Source organism: Boleophthalmus pectinirostris, unplaced genomic scaffold (genome assembly GCF_026225935.1).
Source record: "Boleophthalmus pectinirostris isolate CB_2022bp ecotype Guang Dong unplaced genomic scaffold, ASM2622593v1 HiC_scaffold_19, whole genome shotgun sequence".
In the NCBI taxonomy this organism is placed as follows: Eukaryota; Metazoa; Chordata; class Actinopteri; order Gobiiformes; family Gobiidae; genus Boleophthalmus; species Boleophthalmus pectinirostris.
Window position 1 is genome coordinate 29,167,704 of NW_026571140.1, and position 20,565 is coordinate 29,188,268.

General features: G+C 39.6%; 1 protein-coding gene across 2 annotated transcripts in view; it reads right to left on the minus strand.

Annotated features, from left to right (window-relative positions):
- Nucleotides 1-2,164: 2,164 nt before the first annotated feature.
- LOC110172936 (protocadherin-17) overlaps nt 2,165-20,565 on the minus strand; it is a 117,990-nt gene continuing 99,589 nt past the window's right edge. For both annotated transcript variants that reach the window (XM_055154745.1, XM_020938897.2), the window contains exon 5: nt 2,165-8,340. In XM_055154745.1, the coding sequence (XP_055010720.1) occupies nt 7,655-8,340 (686 nt within the window). In that variant the 3' untranslated portion in view covers nt 2,165-7,654. The remainder of the gene's footprint in view (nt 8,341-20,565) is intronic.

Here is a 20,565-nt window from a genome sequence, read left to right on the forward strand (position 1 = left end):
AAAATTAATTTGACAGGGCCCTTCTCAAATAAATAACCCAAAGAGTAATTCCGCCTGAATATTTTGAATGGCTTTTTGAGTTTTTTTAAGAGCAACGCTATTTTCATTTAATTAATTCTCAGACGCCACAAGTATTTTCAAGATGACAAATGCTATTGACGTGGCTCTCCATCAAAATGCTTTCAATAAATAAGTCTTACCGTGTTCCTTTCTCTTCCAATTAGAATCCAGCCTTCTCTGATGGGTACATTTGAGGAGCTGCAGTTTGGCAAATTACCAAAGTCAATTTAAAGGCAGCGCTATGCAGATGGCTTCATGAAATCCAAATAGACCTCACTACCACAGTGCCATGTCATAGAAATACCTATTGATATACTCCCAATGGCCAATCATCAGGCTTTTATGGCATGGCATTTTGTATTGGAAAACACTAAGTAGGTCATAAAAGGTAATTCAAAAGCATTGTGTAAGGAGGGAGAGCAATCTACTATCTAATAACTGTGCAATTCAAATTATGTGCATCATAGTGACCAATGAAATCTAATCAGGCGTACCATTAAGAACACTAACACAGAGTGAACAGCTCCTGAACTGGGAATTATGACGCAGAAAGTAAATATTTTGTCCTTAAAGTTGCACTATGAAACCTTTCCTATGGAGGGTCCGACACCTGATTGTGTGGATGGGGATGTTATTGCTTTGCCTGGGATAAATCAGTTTACAGTTTAGAGTCCTAAACTTTTAGGTTAGTTGTTGTTCAGAAGTTCTGCAAAAGAGGAGTGGTCCCGCAACCCAAAGGTGGTAAGACCAATTCCTGCTCAGTTGTTGTTCTTAGGTAAGACATTGCCTAATGTTAAAGTGGTGTGTGTGTGTGAATGATTAGTGGTGCTCACAGGAGCTGATGGCGAAGAGTAGCAGACTTGCTTCCGCCTGTTTGTCCCAGGTTACCATCACTAAGTATGAATGAATAATGAGTACAGTGTAGCACTTTGGGAGGCTTTGACAAGCCTGTGAAGCGCATTACAAGTGTAAAGCATTAGTATTTTTAGTACAACTTAGACCTGGTTCAGCCCTTATTTAGACCTGGTATAGTTCTGCAATAGACTTCGATATTTTATTTGATGTTACTTGGTGTGAAAAGTTTGAGATAGTTTGGTATAGTATTCTGTTCTGTGGACCTTTCCAAAGCAATAACACCTCCATGGAGACATGCAGATTCAAGACCCTTCACCAGAAAAGTTACACAGAGCACCACTAAAACTTATTAGAAGATTGAATTTGAGATGACTCATGAGAGCTTCTAGGGTGTAAATAAGCAGCCAATGCAACTAACAAGCATAATGTCTAAAGCTATGTTCTTTTAATTTAAGTGTAATATGATTATAATTATTCTTGATTGGCTTTCAGATGTATTTATCCATGTTTTAGATGACTTTTTATTCTGTTTTGGTCTATAAAAATAAACTCTCCTTGCGTTGTCAGTCTTAGTAGTAGTACGCAGGATGATCACACTCGGCATCTGGCCATGTTTTGTGATGATTATTTCTATAAGCAGAAGCGGCATTTGACCTCTTAATGCAGATCTGGCTGTCTTAACTCAGACACATTACTTTTACAGAAATGCACATGCCCTTGAGCCAAAAGAGAAAAAGAAACCATTAATGTTTTATGCGCACAGAATTTAAACCCAAAGTTAATTTTATATTTTACTGAAATGTCTGCAAAGTTATCCGAAGTCCGCAAAGTACTTAACACTATTCATCCGTTTTGGCTTGCTGATATATGCAACACTGTGTTTTAAATTGTTAATCGCCATAGTCCTATTTTCTCATCATTATGAAACCCGTAGATGGGAGTGGGAGAAAAAGGTCTATTTCGATCTTTCACAGTATCTTTACACCTAGCCCATAAACAGTACAGTCTTTATTTGACAACACAAAATTGGCCCGTAGAACATATTGCAAAGTTATCTCGAGGGAACAGAGGAACGAGAGCCATGACTAGCCATTCCTTATCCAACTCACACAAGAAGCAGTGCAAACAGGTATTAGTAATTGCTTTTTATTTGATCTTTTCTCATTTTTTCAGATAGATCACAATGAACACAGCCTTTAGACAATAGCAGTTGAAATAATCCATACAAATGAGTGTCTCTGGTGGCGTGACCAGTTGCCCGTTGCAGCGTGGAGCCCGTAGATCTCGGTGGGGCCTTGGGAGGGTGAGGGAGAGACGTCATTGACAGACATTGGGTGCTATATTTCCAAAACCAAAACAGCATGGCGTTTCCGTGTGAGATAAAAAGAAAGAAAGAAAAAAAAAGAGAAAGCTAATAGTGTCTGTCTAAATATGCATCACTGCTTCACTGTGAGTCAGAAGGCAGGCAGCCACACTGTACACGGCCCTTATCGCGTGGAAATAAGTTGTGCTCATGTGAAGTCTGTCAGTAAACCTACAGTGTGAGACTCAGATTACTTCAGAACATGTGATTTTTCTGTTTCTGATATTTTCTGATTCTACAATTTTACATACATGTTACGCCAGTGTTTAAACGCCAGATTTCACTGCTAACTAAATACGTTTATTAATATTGTTCAAGGTCAACTGATTTATGTAATGTGGCTTTATTACCAGGAATAAATGTCTCACTAATTGACTAATTGAGGGTTGTCAGTTTCTACTATGAAGCCTATAATGCTGTTGTGCCCTTGAGCAAGACCAAGTGTTTAGTTGAGGCAGTAAGTGTGTCCAAATCGGAAAAAAATATGTAAATACGAGAAGAAATAGCAAACATATCTGTTATCTTTTACAGTTACTTCATGCGAAAGGTGCACTATGGAACTTTTCATTTGAATGGCTTGCCACCGGCTTTTATCCAAGAAAATAATATTGATTTACCTGGATTGTTCCACAGTATGGCATTAAACCTCCATCGATACAAGCAGGTAACCACAAAGTCAGGTTACAAGTCAGAGATATGAAAAGACAGCTCGCTCATTTTATTTTCAAGGCAATAAAGACTAGCTTGATTCATCAGCCAGTTTCACTTGGTGGAAACCGTCTGACCTCGCAGTGTTAGAATTCGTTTGCTTGACGGTAGGCGGGTAGCTTTTTCATTTAACCAATCGCTGCTATTTGATCGTGACGTACGTAAGCTTTTCCCAAATCCCGTTGGAAGAAGGACAATAACGTCTTTCCCCTTGATAGAATTCACCAAACATTCTCTTTATTTCGGCTTTAAATCTTCAATCTCGGGAATCGTTGCCAACACAGAATGTATGGATCTTCGCTGATTGGCTGGTGCCTGAACTTCCGGGGTTTTTTGTGAACCGTCTAGTGTATTCCGATTCCTGACCTAGTCACTCCAGAGAAATGAAATTGAGCGGAAGGACTAGGTGGCACTAGCTTGGCTAAATAAAAACACCTCTAACTGAAGAAATGCATTGATAAGTTTAATGTCATGGATGTGTGGAACATTCCAGGCAAAGAAATAAAATCCCTATGAAAACAAGCAGGCGGTGAACCGTCCACCAAAAAAACAATGTTACATAAGGCACCTTTATGAACCACTGCTCAATATCACAGGTTAACATTAGCTTACACCAACTATCTTATGCTATTTTCTGATCTACTGTATGTTCTAATGTTGTTTCCTCATCAAAAACATACCTGGACATGTGTTTTATTTCATTCACACATGCTGAGTTATTCTCTCAAACAGAATACACTCTGTTCCACCTTGTGATGTCATGAGGTATTACAGAAAGTACTCCACTCCATACACTTTCACTGGAATCATTCAGATAATTTCAGGTCTGGAATTTAACATTTCTACCGAACAAACAATAAAATGTTGTTGTTAACTTGAAAACTACCCCTTCAAGACATCAGAAGGTGGAACCGAGTGCACTTTGGAGACGTAGAAAGACTAATAATAATGGATTATGAACATGTTTGAACATTGTAACATGGCTTAAACCTCACAAGTGTCCATTTTGCGTAATGTAGGACCTTTAAATGATTTCACATGAACACAGCCTATATGTACAGTCTGGAGTGGGCACAAAGCTCCACTCTGGTGTTGAGTAATGCACTGCCTGTGTGGTGTAATTAGACAATAATGAGAGGCTCAAACTCCTACTATGTACTGACCTTAGCGGCAGCCTGTGCTCGATTACACAGCAAATAGCCTGAGAGAGGGGCCATGGCTTTGTACAGAGAAGACCTTCCATTGGAACCAGGCCATTTCCTGCCCAAACTTTCAGAGGCAGAGCAGTGTCCTGGGCCAAGGGGGGCTCCATTAGAGGGGACAGGACAGGTATAAAGTGCGGAGATAGATTCACTGGAAAACCAAAGTGTAAATAGATTCCCAAATGAGGAAATAGTAGGAAAAAAAGTTCAAATATATTCCCAAGTAAAGAAATAGCAGTACTTTTTTTTTTTTTTTTTTTACTGCTCAGGGAATTCAAGAGAGTTTTGTAAAAGTACTGAAAAGCTTAAAGAGTTTGATCAGGGTGAAATTGTGATCACATGACCAGCTATAATGGCATGACAACTAGGGTATTATCAATTAACAGTCTAACAAGAGGGGATAATAATAATAATAATAATAATAATGATAAAAAATAAAGCAGAATGGGGCAATGTGTGGACAATGTGAGTATATTTTAAAGAGACACTTTTCAAATGTTGTTTAATGGACTTAATTACAAGAAAAAACATCTCTACTTGGTTGAAACTAGTACTTAAAGGTGCACTGCGCAGCTTTTCTCCTACTAATTGTTCATCTCCATGGAGCTGTTATTGCGTTACTTCACAGATTGGAGCTGCTTTTATCGATGGAGACTGATACGTTTAATGCCAAACTGCAGAATAAGACAAGAGTGATCTCCATGGAAACAGCCAGGTGGCAAAAAAGTTACGCAGTGCACCTTTAAAACCAACTTAAACCAATATCTAACAGTTTACGTTATGGGCTGTGTACTTGGAACACAGACTGACACTGGTTTTAAAAAGTAGAGGTTTCCAATTTTCTCATATCTGAAAAAAAAAAAAAAAAGTTTATGAAAAGAAGGTTGCATGCAAATTTGAGTTGAGTGCGCTTACATGATGAAATAAAGCAAACTAAAGGTAAAAGACAAAGTGGGGAAGTGTCATACATGTGTGGGAACCGGCTCGCCCCAACTTACTTTAAGCCGTTCCCTTTAAGGAGCAGTGCATTTGTATGGCAGGCAGTGAGATGCTTAAGTCTGTCTGTGTAGAGCCGTGTGTGCGTTTTGTTGGGATCACAGTTCCAGTGCTAACTTTGAACAGCACATTTTAGCGCTATGCTCCATTTACGTGATGCGACTCTCCAAATGATTTATCTATAGATTTTCAGAGAGGTAGCAGCAACGGAAATAGCTTAAAGATTCTGCGCTCTGAAATCCTGTCAGCTTGCTTGAAATAAATAATAAAAATATACATGAAATTGCAAAACCAACTGCCTCAAAGTGTTCCTCTGCTCTGGGGAAGCGATAAAGCAAAAAGGAAAATTACAAGATGGGATGTATAAATTATATAAATACAAATAAATAGAATTGGGTTTTACAGAGCATCCAAGGTCACTGTTCCCTCTAATGGATATAGTACATTATAGATTGTGGTCACATTTTCAAACACGTCTAGACTAGTACTACTACTTCTGCTTAACTGACCTTATAGTATTAGAAAAAGCAGGTAGTGGCTGAAACGAGCCAACATTTTAAAAATAAATGTATATAATTTACTTTAGAAAGCCTGACTGTGAAGACACTTCTATAATAAACCATGTTCCTAAACAGCTAAACATCAAATCCAAAAGAAATAAGTCCAGGTTCATTTTTCACTGCAAAGAATGCGATTTCGAAAGGAGTACATACAGAAAGGACACAGACTGCTGGAGACAGATCCTCTTTTGGTCCGTATTAGAAAAAGCACATTCGCGTGGACCAGGGCTTCAGAAGCAGTCACTCCACACAAACTACAACAAGCTCTCCGCAGAGACAGTAAGGCAGTTAGATGATCACCAAGGAAACCACTCCACTTTCCATATGGCAGGTTTCTTTTTTGGAAAGAAGGTTGAAAATAAAAACGTAATGAACACAAATGACGCATACTAGTTATTGTTAAAGAAAATAGCTGCCCTGTAAAAATCTGCTCAGTACAAATTTTCAAACGGTTGTCTTGTGGTTGTTGCTTTTTCTCTTGGATTTGAATAGTAGTTCAGATCGGCTGGCTCACTTTGCTTTAACAGTTGTACTGGATCCAGCCGGACCTCTGGGTAAAAAGAGGCGACATCTCAAAAGCACTGCAGAGTAGAAGGAAACACCAATGAAAACCCAAACTAAAGCAAACTCACAGAGTTCGACAGCTACTAAGGCAACTTTTGCCAAATACAATATAAGCCCATGTATATTGCAACACAACTATATATTAATTTAATAAAATACACAATATAGCTTTTGTACACATAACAATTTGGCTCAAATGCACAGAAATTGCAGTAAAATCAATAAAAATATGTCAATTTTATGTAAACACATCTAAATTGGATACATTTACACAGATAATGATATTATGTATAGTGATAATGTGAAGGGACATTTTCTTGTTTATGCATGTTTTTGGATATTTGTACTTGAAACAATGGCAGTGCCCTTTGCAGTTCAACAAGTTAGTACGCCGCTCTCAAAATTTTCTTGAGGACACTTTTTTGCTGAGATTCCTCACTTCTTTTTCTTAGAAAACGTATAAATATTGTGTTAATATTTGGACACTATACATGGATTCATACATATAAGTCATCTATATCATTGTATAGATAGCATCTTTTCACAGTTGAGGAATATGTCCCTTTTATACAGCATGTGAATGAGCTCACTGTACACAGTGGAAGCTGGACGCAGACGTACACAGATGAGTTAGTGCGCTCAGTCCGTGTGCAGTGTCACTACATGAATGTTTAAATAGAGGCGAGGGACAGACAGCTTACACATGTGGCTACGAATGATGCTGAGATATGAACTCTTACAAGTCTCCCTCTGTCTCCTAGGTCCAGTACCACCAGTTAGACCAGTCTGATTACCCTCTGCCCACAGAGCCAACACAACATCCACAAGTCTGAACAAAAGCTTTGTACCCTTGTCCTTCACTGTCCAAACATTTGTATTTTCTCTGTTTTCACATCGATTGTCATGTCTGACCATAAAAGTCCTTTTCTCGGTCTATGGCCATTACACATAACAGAACTCCACCTACACACACTTCTGTAGGATTTCACGAGAGACCATGGACAACACACTTATGAGCTGGTGGGCACTTAGATAATAGAGGTGCCAGAGGCATAGGCCTCTGCCATTAGTTAAAGAACAAAAAGGTCTATAAATTCAGCAGGAAATCACACGTTTGTTACACAGTCCCATATCCTTGGTAAGATAGGAGCACCGAAAGTGGTGCTTAATGACTGACTTTATAAATGTTCCATTGTTCCTTCAGTGTCAGTGGTTTTAACAACAAATACAGTAAAAAGAGCTCCTGTAATGGGAGCATGTGTGTGATTTGTTTTGGTGACAGTTTTGGCTTCACAGTTTGTGGAATAGGACTATTCCATCTGTCTCAGTGTTATTTAGTCCAGAGGTCACTTCCTGAGCGTGCCTGTGGATTCACTCCCTCTGCAGTCCTGTAAGAGTTTGTCGATGTCCCGGACCACCTGATCAGCGTCCATCCCCTCACGACCATCGGGCTCGCCCTGTTCCAGCACTGTCTCCATCTCCCCAGATGCTTCCTGACTGATCCTGGAGCGTGCCTCTGCCAGCACCTTGGCCACGGGGTCAGCGGGCAGGGGCGGGTACACCCCCTCTCTCTGTTTGGTGGGCGATAAGAACTGTCCGTCTGGAGGTCCGTAGTGGCCTGAGCAGGTGACGGGCGGAGGCTTGCCCTCAGCGCCATCTGCAGGACTCTTCACAGTAGCGCAGGAGGCCAGGGTGGAGCAGCCTTTGGTAGGACTACTGGAGGCAGAGGGCACCTCCTGGAGCAGGGGGCTCAGAGCGCGTTTGGCCTTCAAATACGGCTTTACATTGGCCACAAGGATGGTGTGGTCCCTCCTTTCTTTACCAAAAGTGCAGAAAGTCTTTTTGCCGTTGGGGTTGACAGACTCGTAGTTCTCTGCTTCGGGCACAGTCTCCATCCCTGCGGGCACAAACATGTTGTTCCTGTAGTCCACGCCCTCCGCCTGGTTTCCTCCTCCAGGGAACTTGGGCATCCAGCAGCGGTCTGAATGTCCCAGGACACGACACTCATCTGTGCAGTTCACACAGTCTTCATCTGAAACAACAAAGAAGAATCCATTAGCACAGAGTACACACTACAAGCAAGCCACGCTGAGAGGGGAAATACTATCATAGGCTCATTACAAAATAAACTTTACAAAGAGTTTTGATCCGCCAAGGGGCTGCAGGAGCCAGAGCTAATCATACATGTGGCAACACAGCTAAATGAGGATATCCTGTAGTGAACACACACTAATGTATGCACGTGCACACAGACACCTTTCTGAGGGACCGGGGACACCTGCTAACTCTCTCCAAAGCTCTGATCAGGAGGATGGCAGCGCATACAGAAGGACGGGAGGGAGAGAGAAAAACAACAACAGTTGAGGTTTGGCAAAGGCGCAGTGGCGTTATCATAAATTCATGTCAGTGGCTTTGAAGCCCTCCCCAGACGTGTGCACGCTGCCAAATGGCTTGTGCTTCTTGTGTGTTTGAGCCTGTTTATTTGTGCTCTCGCTGTTGTGCTGCTGCTGCTGGCGAGCACACGTGTGGGTTTGTGTGCTCACGTCTTTCATCTATTCAGAGGAAAGCACTGGCTGATTATGGGAGTGTTGAACTGATCCAGGACTTGGTAAAAAACATTAGAAAAAGAAGAGCACATTTTCTCTCTCTTGGGTGTGAAGTGAAAAAATAAAGCAAAAAAATAAGCATCTGCTGTCCCACAAATAGAATACTTTTATTGGCTGAGAGAAACCCAGTAAGCACAAGGAATCACCACTACTACAAGACTGGTGCAACTCATCTTCAATGTCACTGAACTCATTTATGTAAAAGCCATTCCTCCCCACTTCCCTCAAAACACATTTAAACCATGTAATACAACTTTATTCCGACTCTTATTTGCCCATGCAGTTACCTCAGGACACCACCACCAATCATCCTATTTGCTAAAGTGAGATTACTCGACAAGGCACAGGTTAAACAAATTTGAGAAAAGCAATACCACATCAACACTTCATCTCCCTGCAGTACATTTCCAAATCGCTGCTTTAGCCGGAGCTTCTGAACAAATGGCAGCACCGCCACAGACTGCTTTGCATATTGGTTTTAAGATACATGATGCATCTTCTCTACTTGTGCTGCCAGACTTCACATCTGAATTTTAGAGCTACACTTGCTTGATTTTATAAAGTGTTTTGATCAACAAGACCGATAGTTAGAATTTGAGGGGAAATTTCTGTAATGTTAAAGGTCCTATATTTAACTTTTTGTGAGCTTTTAGTCGTGTTAGAATGTTGTTACCTCCTCAAAAACGTACCTGGAGTTGTTTTCTGTTTAAATAATCCTGCATTATATAGATAGATAGGTTTAATGCCATACTGTGAAACATTTCAGACAAAGCAATCCAATCTAGATGGACAATAGGAGATCCCCCTGACAAATGGTTACATAATGCAGCTTTAAAATACACAAAGCATGAGCAATATTAGGTCAAACAAACTCTATCGTGAATAAAAATCTGTCAGTCAGCAATTCCAAGTAAATGAATGGCAAGGTCTGTAGAAATCAAAGAAGCTTACATATGTGTGTTTTAATCACATCCTGTGCAAGTGAGAAGGGCAATTAGATGCAACGCACAACGCAGAACAATCAATACAAGTCTTCACCTTCTTGCGTTCACTGCACATCGAAAGAATAAATGATGACGACGCTCAAAGGCACAGGCAGAACTGTTAGATGATCGGTTGAGGGTTAGGTCACATCACAGAGGAGCTGTGTGTGTATACAGGGGAAATCCAAGAATACAATTTGCAAAGATTTCTAAGATGGATAAGGTGGATTTCTGAAGCTATTTTATCCTCTGTAGATGATAGGGTAGGTGTTAATTATTCTTACCCAATGCTATAAAGGAATAGAAAGGTGAGCGACAAATTAAAGGTGCAACTTTTACCACCATTGGCTTGACTCCATGGAGGTTTTATTACTTTGCGTTGAATGTTCCACAGTATGACAATAAACCTATCTTGAGTCTACCTTGCATTTGTTCAGGTTAGGGATGGGCATGATTAGTCGAATAATCGATAATTGATCATTAAGAATTTCATCGATTTCGTTCATTTTAATCGACAAACCGAATGTAGGTTGCTGTGCGTAGCGTGACCAAACAGGTCCGTACATGTCGGTCAGGCTGCAACGTACTGAAGTGCAAATGCGAACAATGTGCAACGATGACTTGTACAAAAAATTCCACGCTTTCCGATCAGGACAAGTGTGAGTCCATGTGCACAGTGTACAAAGCAGCACATATGTTTCGGTGTCCAGTGGGAAAAGTTTTGCCAGGTGAGAGTCGCCCAATGTCGATGACGAGGACCCACCTCCCACCCCCCTCACGGTGTCCTGGTTTTGACAAATGCAAATATGGTCACACTAACCTGTATTCCACTGAGTCGTGTCTTTTAATCCAACAGAAGTTGACCGCATCAGTGCACAAGAGCTGAATTTTTATCTTCGCTTAGTTTATGCAAATTAGTGATGCGGTTTTAAGTTTGGTTTCTGTGAGAGTTGCGCAAAACTGAATTAAACAGATTATAATCTAAAACGGCTGATGTGGCTCTAGAGTGATTACAGTTTATATGTCGTAAAGTTGAATTTATTTATGCAGATTAGTAGTGCAGACAGTAATAATAATGATGATAATTTTTATATAAAAACGTTAATGATTAATTGATAATCGATCATTAATTCTTCCGACGATCGATTAAGAAAATTTCATTGAATGCCCATCCCTAGTTCAGGTATAATGTGTTTTATTCACCAGAAACTCTTTGAAAAACATTCTTACTTATGGCATATACTGTACTTCCTACGCAAATTCTCAATGTGTGCAACGGTTTACATGAACAAAATTCTCTTCCAACATTCGAAATATTCTCCCTTGATGTAAATATTTCAAAAACCAACACGCAGCATGAACCCACATCTGCACGCCAAGTGTAATTGTCAAATAAATGCGCCCAGACAGACACCAGCATGGCTTCTGCTCCTCCTGGTCTGTGAGGAGAGCTTGTAACGCGAGCCCATCATTTCCATTAGCCTTGCTGTGGAGAGCTGCTGCAGCCTTTAAAGACCACAAACTCCAGGGCCTAATACAATCTCGCGCTGATGCCAATGAGCGGCGGAGTATATCCGCTCGGGTGCTCTTGGTCAGGCTGTCTTCTTTGCACTGTGTTGTGGGTCAGCGGGCCTTGCATTCCTGAGAGACTGCCCTCTTAAACTGCCCAGATGAGCTTAGCACTTCACAAATGTTTGAAGAAGCCAAGCGGCGGAGGTGGCATTTTTCCCATGTTGAGGCGACCAACTGAAGATGAAATAAGGTGAGTGAGCGAGCGAGTGCGCTTTTGGAGATGGGCTGTATTTAATAAGCTGGAGGGAATGCATCGGAGGAAGAAAAAAGTTATTTATAAACCGTGTTGGTTTGAGAGATTGGGGGAAAGGATACAGATGACATGTCAACGAGGCCCGGGTCAGCGAATCCAAGATCGAAATTCGTGCATAAATAGCTCTTGAAACTGAACATGTGATCACTAAAGTCCATCTAAGCAGAGACATGTTGACCGATCTTGGAGAGAAAAGTGGAGTAACAAAGACAAAAACTGCACTGGGCACATATAATCAGCATGGGCAGTATTAGCAGTAACATGGTCAAATTTGAATGGACTGAAAAGGGATTTACCAGTCTTACAACAATAGTCAAAATATTGTAGCATGCATTCATTCACTTGCATATTAAAGAGCCTATATTACACAAAACTGACTCTTGTGAGCTTTAAGTCATGTTATAATATTACCTCCTTGATAACATACCTGCAGTTGTGTTTTGTTTCATTCACATATTTTGATTAATCCTTTATTATTAGTCTCTCTACATCTACAAAGCTGAAAATGCTCTGTTCCACCTTGTGATGTCATGGTAGTTTTCAAGTTAAAAGCTACATTTACCATTTGTTTAGTAGACATTCTAGAACTGAAATAGGCCTGTAACGATAATCAATAAATCACGATAACTTTTAACATGCTCGATAACTTTTCTGCCCACGATAATTTGTATTTGCTTGCTTGTTTGTTTTCCTCGTCTCTCTCTATCTCGTTACCAAAGAAAATGAATGTCAAAAGGCTTCTACCGCTCTCTGTACTACCATGGATCTATTAAAATAACTGACTCCTCTTGTTTCCTTAGTGTAATGACGATTGAATGAACGTGTCAGCATAGACTGTATAGACCGTAGCCCGTGTATGGTATAGACGGATTATTTGTTTATCAACACAGTGGATGTGCGCGCAGCCTGAGTACAGAAAGCGCTATTGTCTGTGCGGTTCACATAAAGCTGCAACACTAGCACCACCGACAGAGCACCAAAACACATCATCGCCGTGTAACTAAACAACTAACGAAGCCAAATCAAAACTAAACATGCGTCAAATGTAGGCAAACGCGCAAACGAGAAGAAGAAATGTCTCAAACCCCAGCACCTGACATACACTGAATATGTAAGGCAATGACTAAAATAACTTTTAAAGGCAAATTTGTTACATAAACCTAATAATCCATTTTATTTATTGTTTTGGTTGTGTTTGGTTCAACAATGGTTTATTCAAGTGCATTTTTTGTAAAGAAGTCTAAGGCTATTCTTATGTTAACAAGTCTATTTTATTTAGGCCTGTTGTTTTTGGTTGTCTTGCAGTTTCTGTGTTAAATGTTCTTTAGAAAGTAATGTTTATTGATCTCTGAAAGGGTGTATTTGCAGGTTTATTCTATTGTCATTACATTAGTTCAAATTAGTCTCAAAATATCAATATGATTTCTTGGTCAATTAATTGTCCAGCAAAATTTGTTATCGTTACAGGCCTAGGCTTAAATCATCCAAATGACTCTACCGTCGTATGGAGTTTACAAACACAATGGAGCACTTCCTGTAATACCACATGACATCGCAAGGTGGAACAGTGTTTCTTGCTTGAGAGAAGAACTCTCTAAAGCCTAAACATGCAGGGTTTGTGTGTTAAACACGCGTGAACGGTTCCAGGTCTCGACAGATGAATCTATACTTTATCAAGATCGCAAACTGTTTCACAACTGATCATTCTCAGCCATAGCATCCATGTTGCATTCCTCATACCACTGTGCTAACATGCGTTACATTCCAGACATGGGCAATTAAATAGGCCTTTACAATGACTCCACGCTCTTCGAGGTGATTGTGCATTCACCGCGTGAGTATTAACACATAAATAAGTCATGCCGACATATTTCCTTCTATTTAGATAGGGAAAATCACTGATAGATTATTTATGCCTAGAAAGCACGTTGAACCTCCAGGCACTTCTCTCATATCTATGGCGAACAATATGGCATGTGAGAGCAGGGGTGACATTGATTCAACCCTCCACCCCCTTCACTATCTTCAGCCTCACCAGTGGAATTGGCAACAGTATTTTGTTCACCAAGGACGTACTTTATCCTCGTGATTTGGCTAGCGAAGATGTGCGAAGCTGCCCTCCCCCTTTTTTCTCAACGCTATGCTAATGTACAGTCGTGTCATGGCGGCGCAGTGTGCGGTCCAAGATGAATTAGGCTGATAGATTTCTGCGTTTTGAGAGATGTCATTAGAGGGACGGAAACGAATGGGGGAACGGTGAAGTTTCCACAGTCCTGCTGTTAGCCATTTATCAAACGCGCTGTCATGTTGTAAAGAATTGTTGATTTCAGAAGAGTATAGAAAATGGTGCTTGCTCAGTGGAAATTGGCATAAATTAGTCTGTTTCAAGAGTGTAAAATTTGTGTAAAGTGTGTAGAAAATTGATCAATATCAAACAACAAGAATATTCTATTTCATGTTATAATAAAATAGACCTTTCTCGATAATTACTGTATCAACTAATGACCACCATCGACCGTCTACACCAGAACCACAACAGGTCTAAACCAGGACTACACCAGGACTAAACCAGGACTAAACCAGAACTACACCAGGACTAAACCAGGACTAAACCAGAACTACACCAGGACTAAACCAGAACTACACCAGGACTAAACCAGGACTAGACCAAGACTAAACCAGGACTAAACCAGGACTACACCAGGACTAAACCAGAACTACACCAGGACTAAACCAGGACTAGACCAAGACTAAACCAGGACTAAACCAGGACTACACCAGGACTACACCAGGACTAAACCAGGACTAGATCAGGACCAAACCAGGACTAAACCAGGAACTACACCAGGACTAAACCAGGACTAGACCAAGACTAAACCAGGACTAAACCAGGACTACACCAGGACTAAACCAGGACTAGACCAAGACTAAACCAGGACTAAACCAGGACTACACAGGACTAAACTATTACTAAACCAGGTCTAAACTAGGACTAAACCAGGTCTAAACCAGGACTAAACAAGGAATAAACAAAGGATTAAATGAAGGACTAAACCAGGACTACACCAGGACTCAACCAGGTCTAAACCAGGACTAATCTTGGCCTTGGGAGCGAGAGAGACCCCCGAGCCCACGGAGCAGGGTGTCTGCAAAGCGCGATTGGGCGACGGCCTACGTGGGCGCACCTCCGGGCCCGTCCTGACACTCAGTCTTGGTTTAGTCCAGGTTCAGTCCTCCTGGATCAGTCCTGGTTCAGTCCTGGTTAAGTTCTGGTTTAGTCCTGGTTCAGTCCTGGTCCCCTCATGTCGCAGGTCACTATCGGACAGTACTGCAAATATCAAGAGCCTATGCAGGTTGTTTTCACCATTGCCAATAGTTCCGGTTTGACATTTAAGTTGTAGTTATTTTATATTTATAATTTTTTAATATCAATAGTCCAAGTCAATGAGCAGATATTTTTATTGTCTTTTTTTACCTTTTTACCATTTTAAACTTATTTTCTTCTTAATAACTTCTTTTTGTTGTTTTATTTTATACATTTGTGCACAACATTTCACCAGTCACCAGTGGTTTTATAAATAATTTTTCCATTAACATTGTTCAAACTGCATAAAATAAAACCACGCAGTGAATAAAACAGAGATTTGGACCAACTATAGCAGATAAAGTCCTCATACCACACTCTACTGTTCTTTCCTAGACAAAAGACAAGAAAAAACAGCGGTTGTGAAGAGGAGGTCATTAACTGGTCATCTGAACAAATCCTGCTTTTGCCTGTAATAAAACTAGATAGATTTCCAGCGCTGCCTTTGCAATGGTCCAGTGACAGTGGTGTGAAATGAGATCAAAATATCTCATCAGGAAAACAAGAACAGACAGGGCTTTAATTTACAAGTAGAAGCCGGGGTCAGGAGGTTGAATCTGGGCATCTGCATTGGCGCATCTCTATTACAGACAATTGACCTAAATCTTCACAATTGGAATCAGATTTTTATTACACCTCACTTGAAATATCGGTAGTAAAAAGTTTAATTAAGTGCAGTCTTTTGTACCAGGCTTGCTTTGCTTGGCGGTAGTGCTATCTTTCCACCTCTGACAGGGTTAATTGCCTTGCTTTAGGGCAGAATTCAGCGATCGGGGTAACAATAAATGAAGATAGCTGAAGCATGGGGCTGCCAGTTATCTTTACAGCTAAGAGCATACATAGAGAAGTTAAAGAGACATGTCCAGATATCCTAAAGCAAGAGCAAAAAAAGAAAGAAAATTTGAAAGATAAAAAAATCACGACAAGGGACAAAATCTTCTGAAATATTAAACATTCATTCTGCAAAATTTCAAGATCTGAGGGGGTTTGGGGTGAGTTTGTGAAAACTTATAAATAAAATAAAAAATGGACTTTCAAATCCAATTTCAGATTGCTAGCTTTATCTAAAAATCCAAACCTCTTTCACATTAAAGCGAGTGTGGCAATTTCAGCAGAATACATTATAAGCGGACACGTTTGATAAAGACCTCTATTCAAAAGAGTAGGGCCTTAAAAACCTTGTGTCAAGAGAAAGGGATAATACAAAGTCTACAATTGCTAATCCAAAGTTTCTATATTTAAAAATTGAGTGTTTGCTTAGCCTGATTCATCAGCCGGTTTCACTTTGTACAAACTGTTTGACCTCACAGCGTTAGAATTTGTTCGCTTGACAGTAGACGGGTACTTTTTTCATTTAACCAGTCGCTGCTATTTGGTTGTGACGTATGTAATGCACTGTTAACGGGGCTAACTGGTATATTAAGCTTTTCCCAAATGACGTAGGAGGAAGGGCAATAACGTCTTTCCCCTTGATAAAATTCACCAAACATTCTCTTTATTCTGGCTTTAAATCCTCGATCTCGTGAATCGTTGCCAACACATAATGCATGGCTCTTTACTGATTGGCTGGTGCCCGGACTCACACTTCAGGGGGTCTCGTGAACCGTTTAGTGTATTCCGATTCCTGACCTAGTCGCTGGAGAAAAATGAAACTGAGCGGAAGCACTAAGTAGTAGCGTCAAGCTGCTAACCCGAGGACAAAAAACTTTAGAGAGCCTCTTTGTACATTTGCATGCAGTTGCGTTACTTTGAGTTTATCATGTTTTTTGGACTAGGCTAGTTAAATGTTGCAGATTTTTGTAAAGAATGACAAACTGCTTATTAAAAAATAGGTTAGTAAATAAAACATTAAATTGAAGGGCATGTTCTCTTATTCATGAAATGGTACTCGAATTTAAAACTCAATTTCCATACTAAGAAAAAGGCTTGACACTCAGTTTTGATGCTACAACACTATATTTTACTCACAAAATAATTGTATTAATTTTAAACACTATAATGGTAATGGTACTTCCTTTAAAGGTCATTTTTTAAAATATCCCATTTAAGACATTTTTTCTTCTAGTATCGATTAGTATCTGAGTTCCAATTTTTAGACTACCCTACAAGATCTATTAGCAAAACATCAACTTTGGAGGAGCGATCTCAGCACCTGGCAACACAGTGGAGGTGATCCTTCGACGTAGTGATAATGCCTCTAATCTGCGGCTAAATTAGACAAATGCTCTGTGTTTTGTGTCCTGAAAAAATCTTTGAGATAATTAACACATAATTAACAGTGGCTTTGGGCCAGGCTTTTCCAAACAACAGAGCATGGATGCACATGGGCCCGACTCATTAGTTACACAGTGGTCCAGCTCACCACATTCATGTTTACATGTGCTTTAGTCAAATGTGGTCACTTTTTACATTTTTGTTTAAATTTTTTTATGGCTCTTTTGGTGTGATTCCAAACTCACTTGCTTTACTCCCATCTTAACTGTGCTTCTGTAATAGTGTTTGTAGCTCTTAATGCAGTGTGTATATTTCCAAGATTGTAAAATTGTATTAATTAATTATCTACCTTCTGTTGGTGCTCCAATTTTCATTCTAATTTGGCATATGTTTTGAGAGCAGATGTCCTTTTTGTGACCAATTGATTCGCAAAAACAAAACATATTTACAAGCAAGATCTCGTACATTAAAATAATTATGTTGCCATATAATTTGCTTAAATCCTCATCTATAGTAATGCACAGAAAGTATAGGAAGAGCTCATTTGCAAGAGGCTTTAGTTTTAGAATAGTAATATTTTCAAAAGCCATATGCATTTTACTGCTATTAAAATATTATCCCATTCCTTCTTGATAAAACCCACTTTATTGCGTTTGATAATAGCTCTAGAAGATGGTAATAAAAAGAAAACTACTTTTTTGCTATTAAATTCTTCGTAGAGAAAAGGCGGCAGCAAAAAGCAACATCTCCACCTCACCTTATTGGTAAAGCATGTGTCATAAAGCCCAGTGTGATTTCCCTAAACACCTCTTCAGTCCCAGCGGAGACCTGCCCCCCCTCCGGCTCCACCTGCCCACCTCTCCCCTCCCCCCTCCCCAGGCCTGTGATTAATACCCCTCTGTCACACTGTGTACTTGTCCGGGAGGGAGGAGAGAGGAGGAGGTTACGGTAAAACTGCTGTGAGACCCAGCAGGCCCCACACTGTGAGGTCACCGCGCTGGAAAAGTGCAAGACTGCCTCTGTATACAGTGTAACATCCACATTTTCACCTCAGACTGCAGCAAACACAAGCAGTTCTAAACATAAATGAACCTAAAAGTTGTTCAAATACATGGATTTATATTGGTCTGTATCTTATATAATAGCATGTATGCATTTGTAAAGTGTGAGATGGTAGACAAATGTTGAAATTGTCCCTATAGATATTAAATCTGAGTCGTCAATGCGTCTACTGACTTCCTAAGGCTGACATGGGTGCTGTGCCTAAGGTAAATTCTCCAAAGTAAAAAGCCAAAAGATATCCAAAGATGAAGAAATATTATGTAAAATGTTAAATTGTCACATTTTTATATAGCGCTTTTCCACCTTCAAGGCACTCAAAGCGCTTAACCTCAATGAACCACTCAACCGTTTATGCACCAGAGTACGCAGATACTAGAGGCGACGTGGGTTAAGTGTCTTGCCCAAGGACACAACAGCATTCAACTGTGGGACCTGGAATTGTTGTTTTTATTACTGCAAACCAACTCTTCTAATTTAGACATCAGTGCTATACCACCACCCCACAGGCCCCCCCACAGCGTACAGGACGTCTGGCAGCTGACCAATCACAGAAGCATCTGCGTTGGACCATAATGCACCTGTTCACCTAAAGAACCTGCTGAGTCTCACTGCGCTCCTACATCTACACACGCCTGGCATGATAACACATTTAGGGAAAATATAGATGGTAAATTATAATATTGAAAACAAACCACAAAGCAGAATTATAAAAAAAAAAAAAAAAAAAAAGATTCTACACATACAAAATAAAAAAAAATATATATATAATAATAAAATAATAATAATAATAATAATAATAATAATAATAATAATAATAATAATAATAATAATAATAATAATAACATGTAATAAAACAAAACAAAACAAAAGCAGAATACCACAATTAAAGGTGCACTATGTAACTTTTTGGTTGGGGATCCATCACCTGCTTGTCACTGTTCTGCCTGCAATGCTCCACAGTATGACATTAAACAGCTCTACTTTGCATTTATTAAATTACAGGGAGTTTTTTTTTTTTTTTTGGTTCAGTAATATCTAGAAAAACAGGCATTCTGAATGTAAGTGGGGACGCCTCTCCACAGATCTGGCCTCTAACTTGGTCTAGTTTGGTCCCCATGAAAACAGAAAGGTTTAATACCATACGGTGAAACATTCCAGACGAAACAATAACATCTCCACGAAGAAAAGTATTTGTCGAACCCTTTAGTTTATATCTATAGTGAGTCATAGAAGTTCATAATTCAACCTTGTACAGCTCAAATTTCACCGTAGAACAAAAAAAAACAAAAAACTTTTCCCACTAGAGCAAAGAAAAAGTATCCACGATAAATACTGACTCCCAAAAATTCATGTATTGAACAATAAATCTATATAGTAAGTACCACGGCAAGCCTAGGTCTACATTTATGTGCTACTGGGTTATGTGTCATAGTGTGTGTGTGTTCATATCTTTGTTTTGTATTGTGTTTTTAATCTCTCCTCTGTCGACTGCTTCAGAGTTCCACGGCGATAACCCCCCCTCCCCTCGCTGCTCTGGAGCCAATCAGGGCATCTAAATATTTGGACTGTGGAGCGAGACGTGAGGGAGGCTCCACAGAGGCGCTAAGCTAATGTTTGGTAAATATGAGCAGAGAAAGTTTGAGTCTCTGTGCTGTTTGAATGGAAAGTTGGAAATAGGTTTAATTAAACCATACATTCCTGTAATGATAATGTAGGATTATTCTCTGTACTGCTGTTCTCCTAATGGCTACAGGTGCAGAAACTACTTCTGCTACATGAAAAACAGGCCACTGAAGTAAAAGAAAAAGTAACACAGATTTAACTTGAAAAATTATAATGAAAATATATTCAGTGTATTTATTTTTTAAATGCTACTTTCATTTTACTATAACTATGTTTAATACATGCAATATAATAGAGTTAATGGAACTAATACTACTGCTACTATTACTACTACAATTAACAACAACTACTACTACAACTGCAATTACTACTACTACAACTATGTTTAATACATGCAATATAATAGAGTTAATGGAACTAATACTACTGCTACTATTACTACTACAATTAACAACAACTACTACTACAACTGCAATTACTACTACTACAACTATGTTTCATACATGCAATATAATGGAGTTAATGGAACTGCTACTTCTACTACTACTACTACTACTACTAATACTACTACTACTAACAA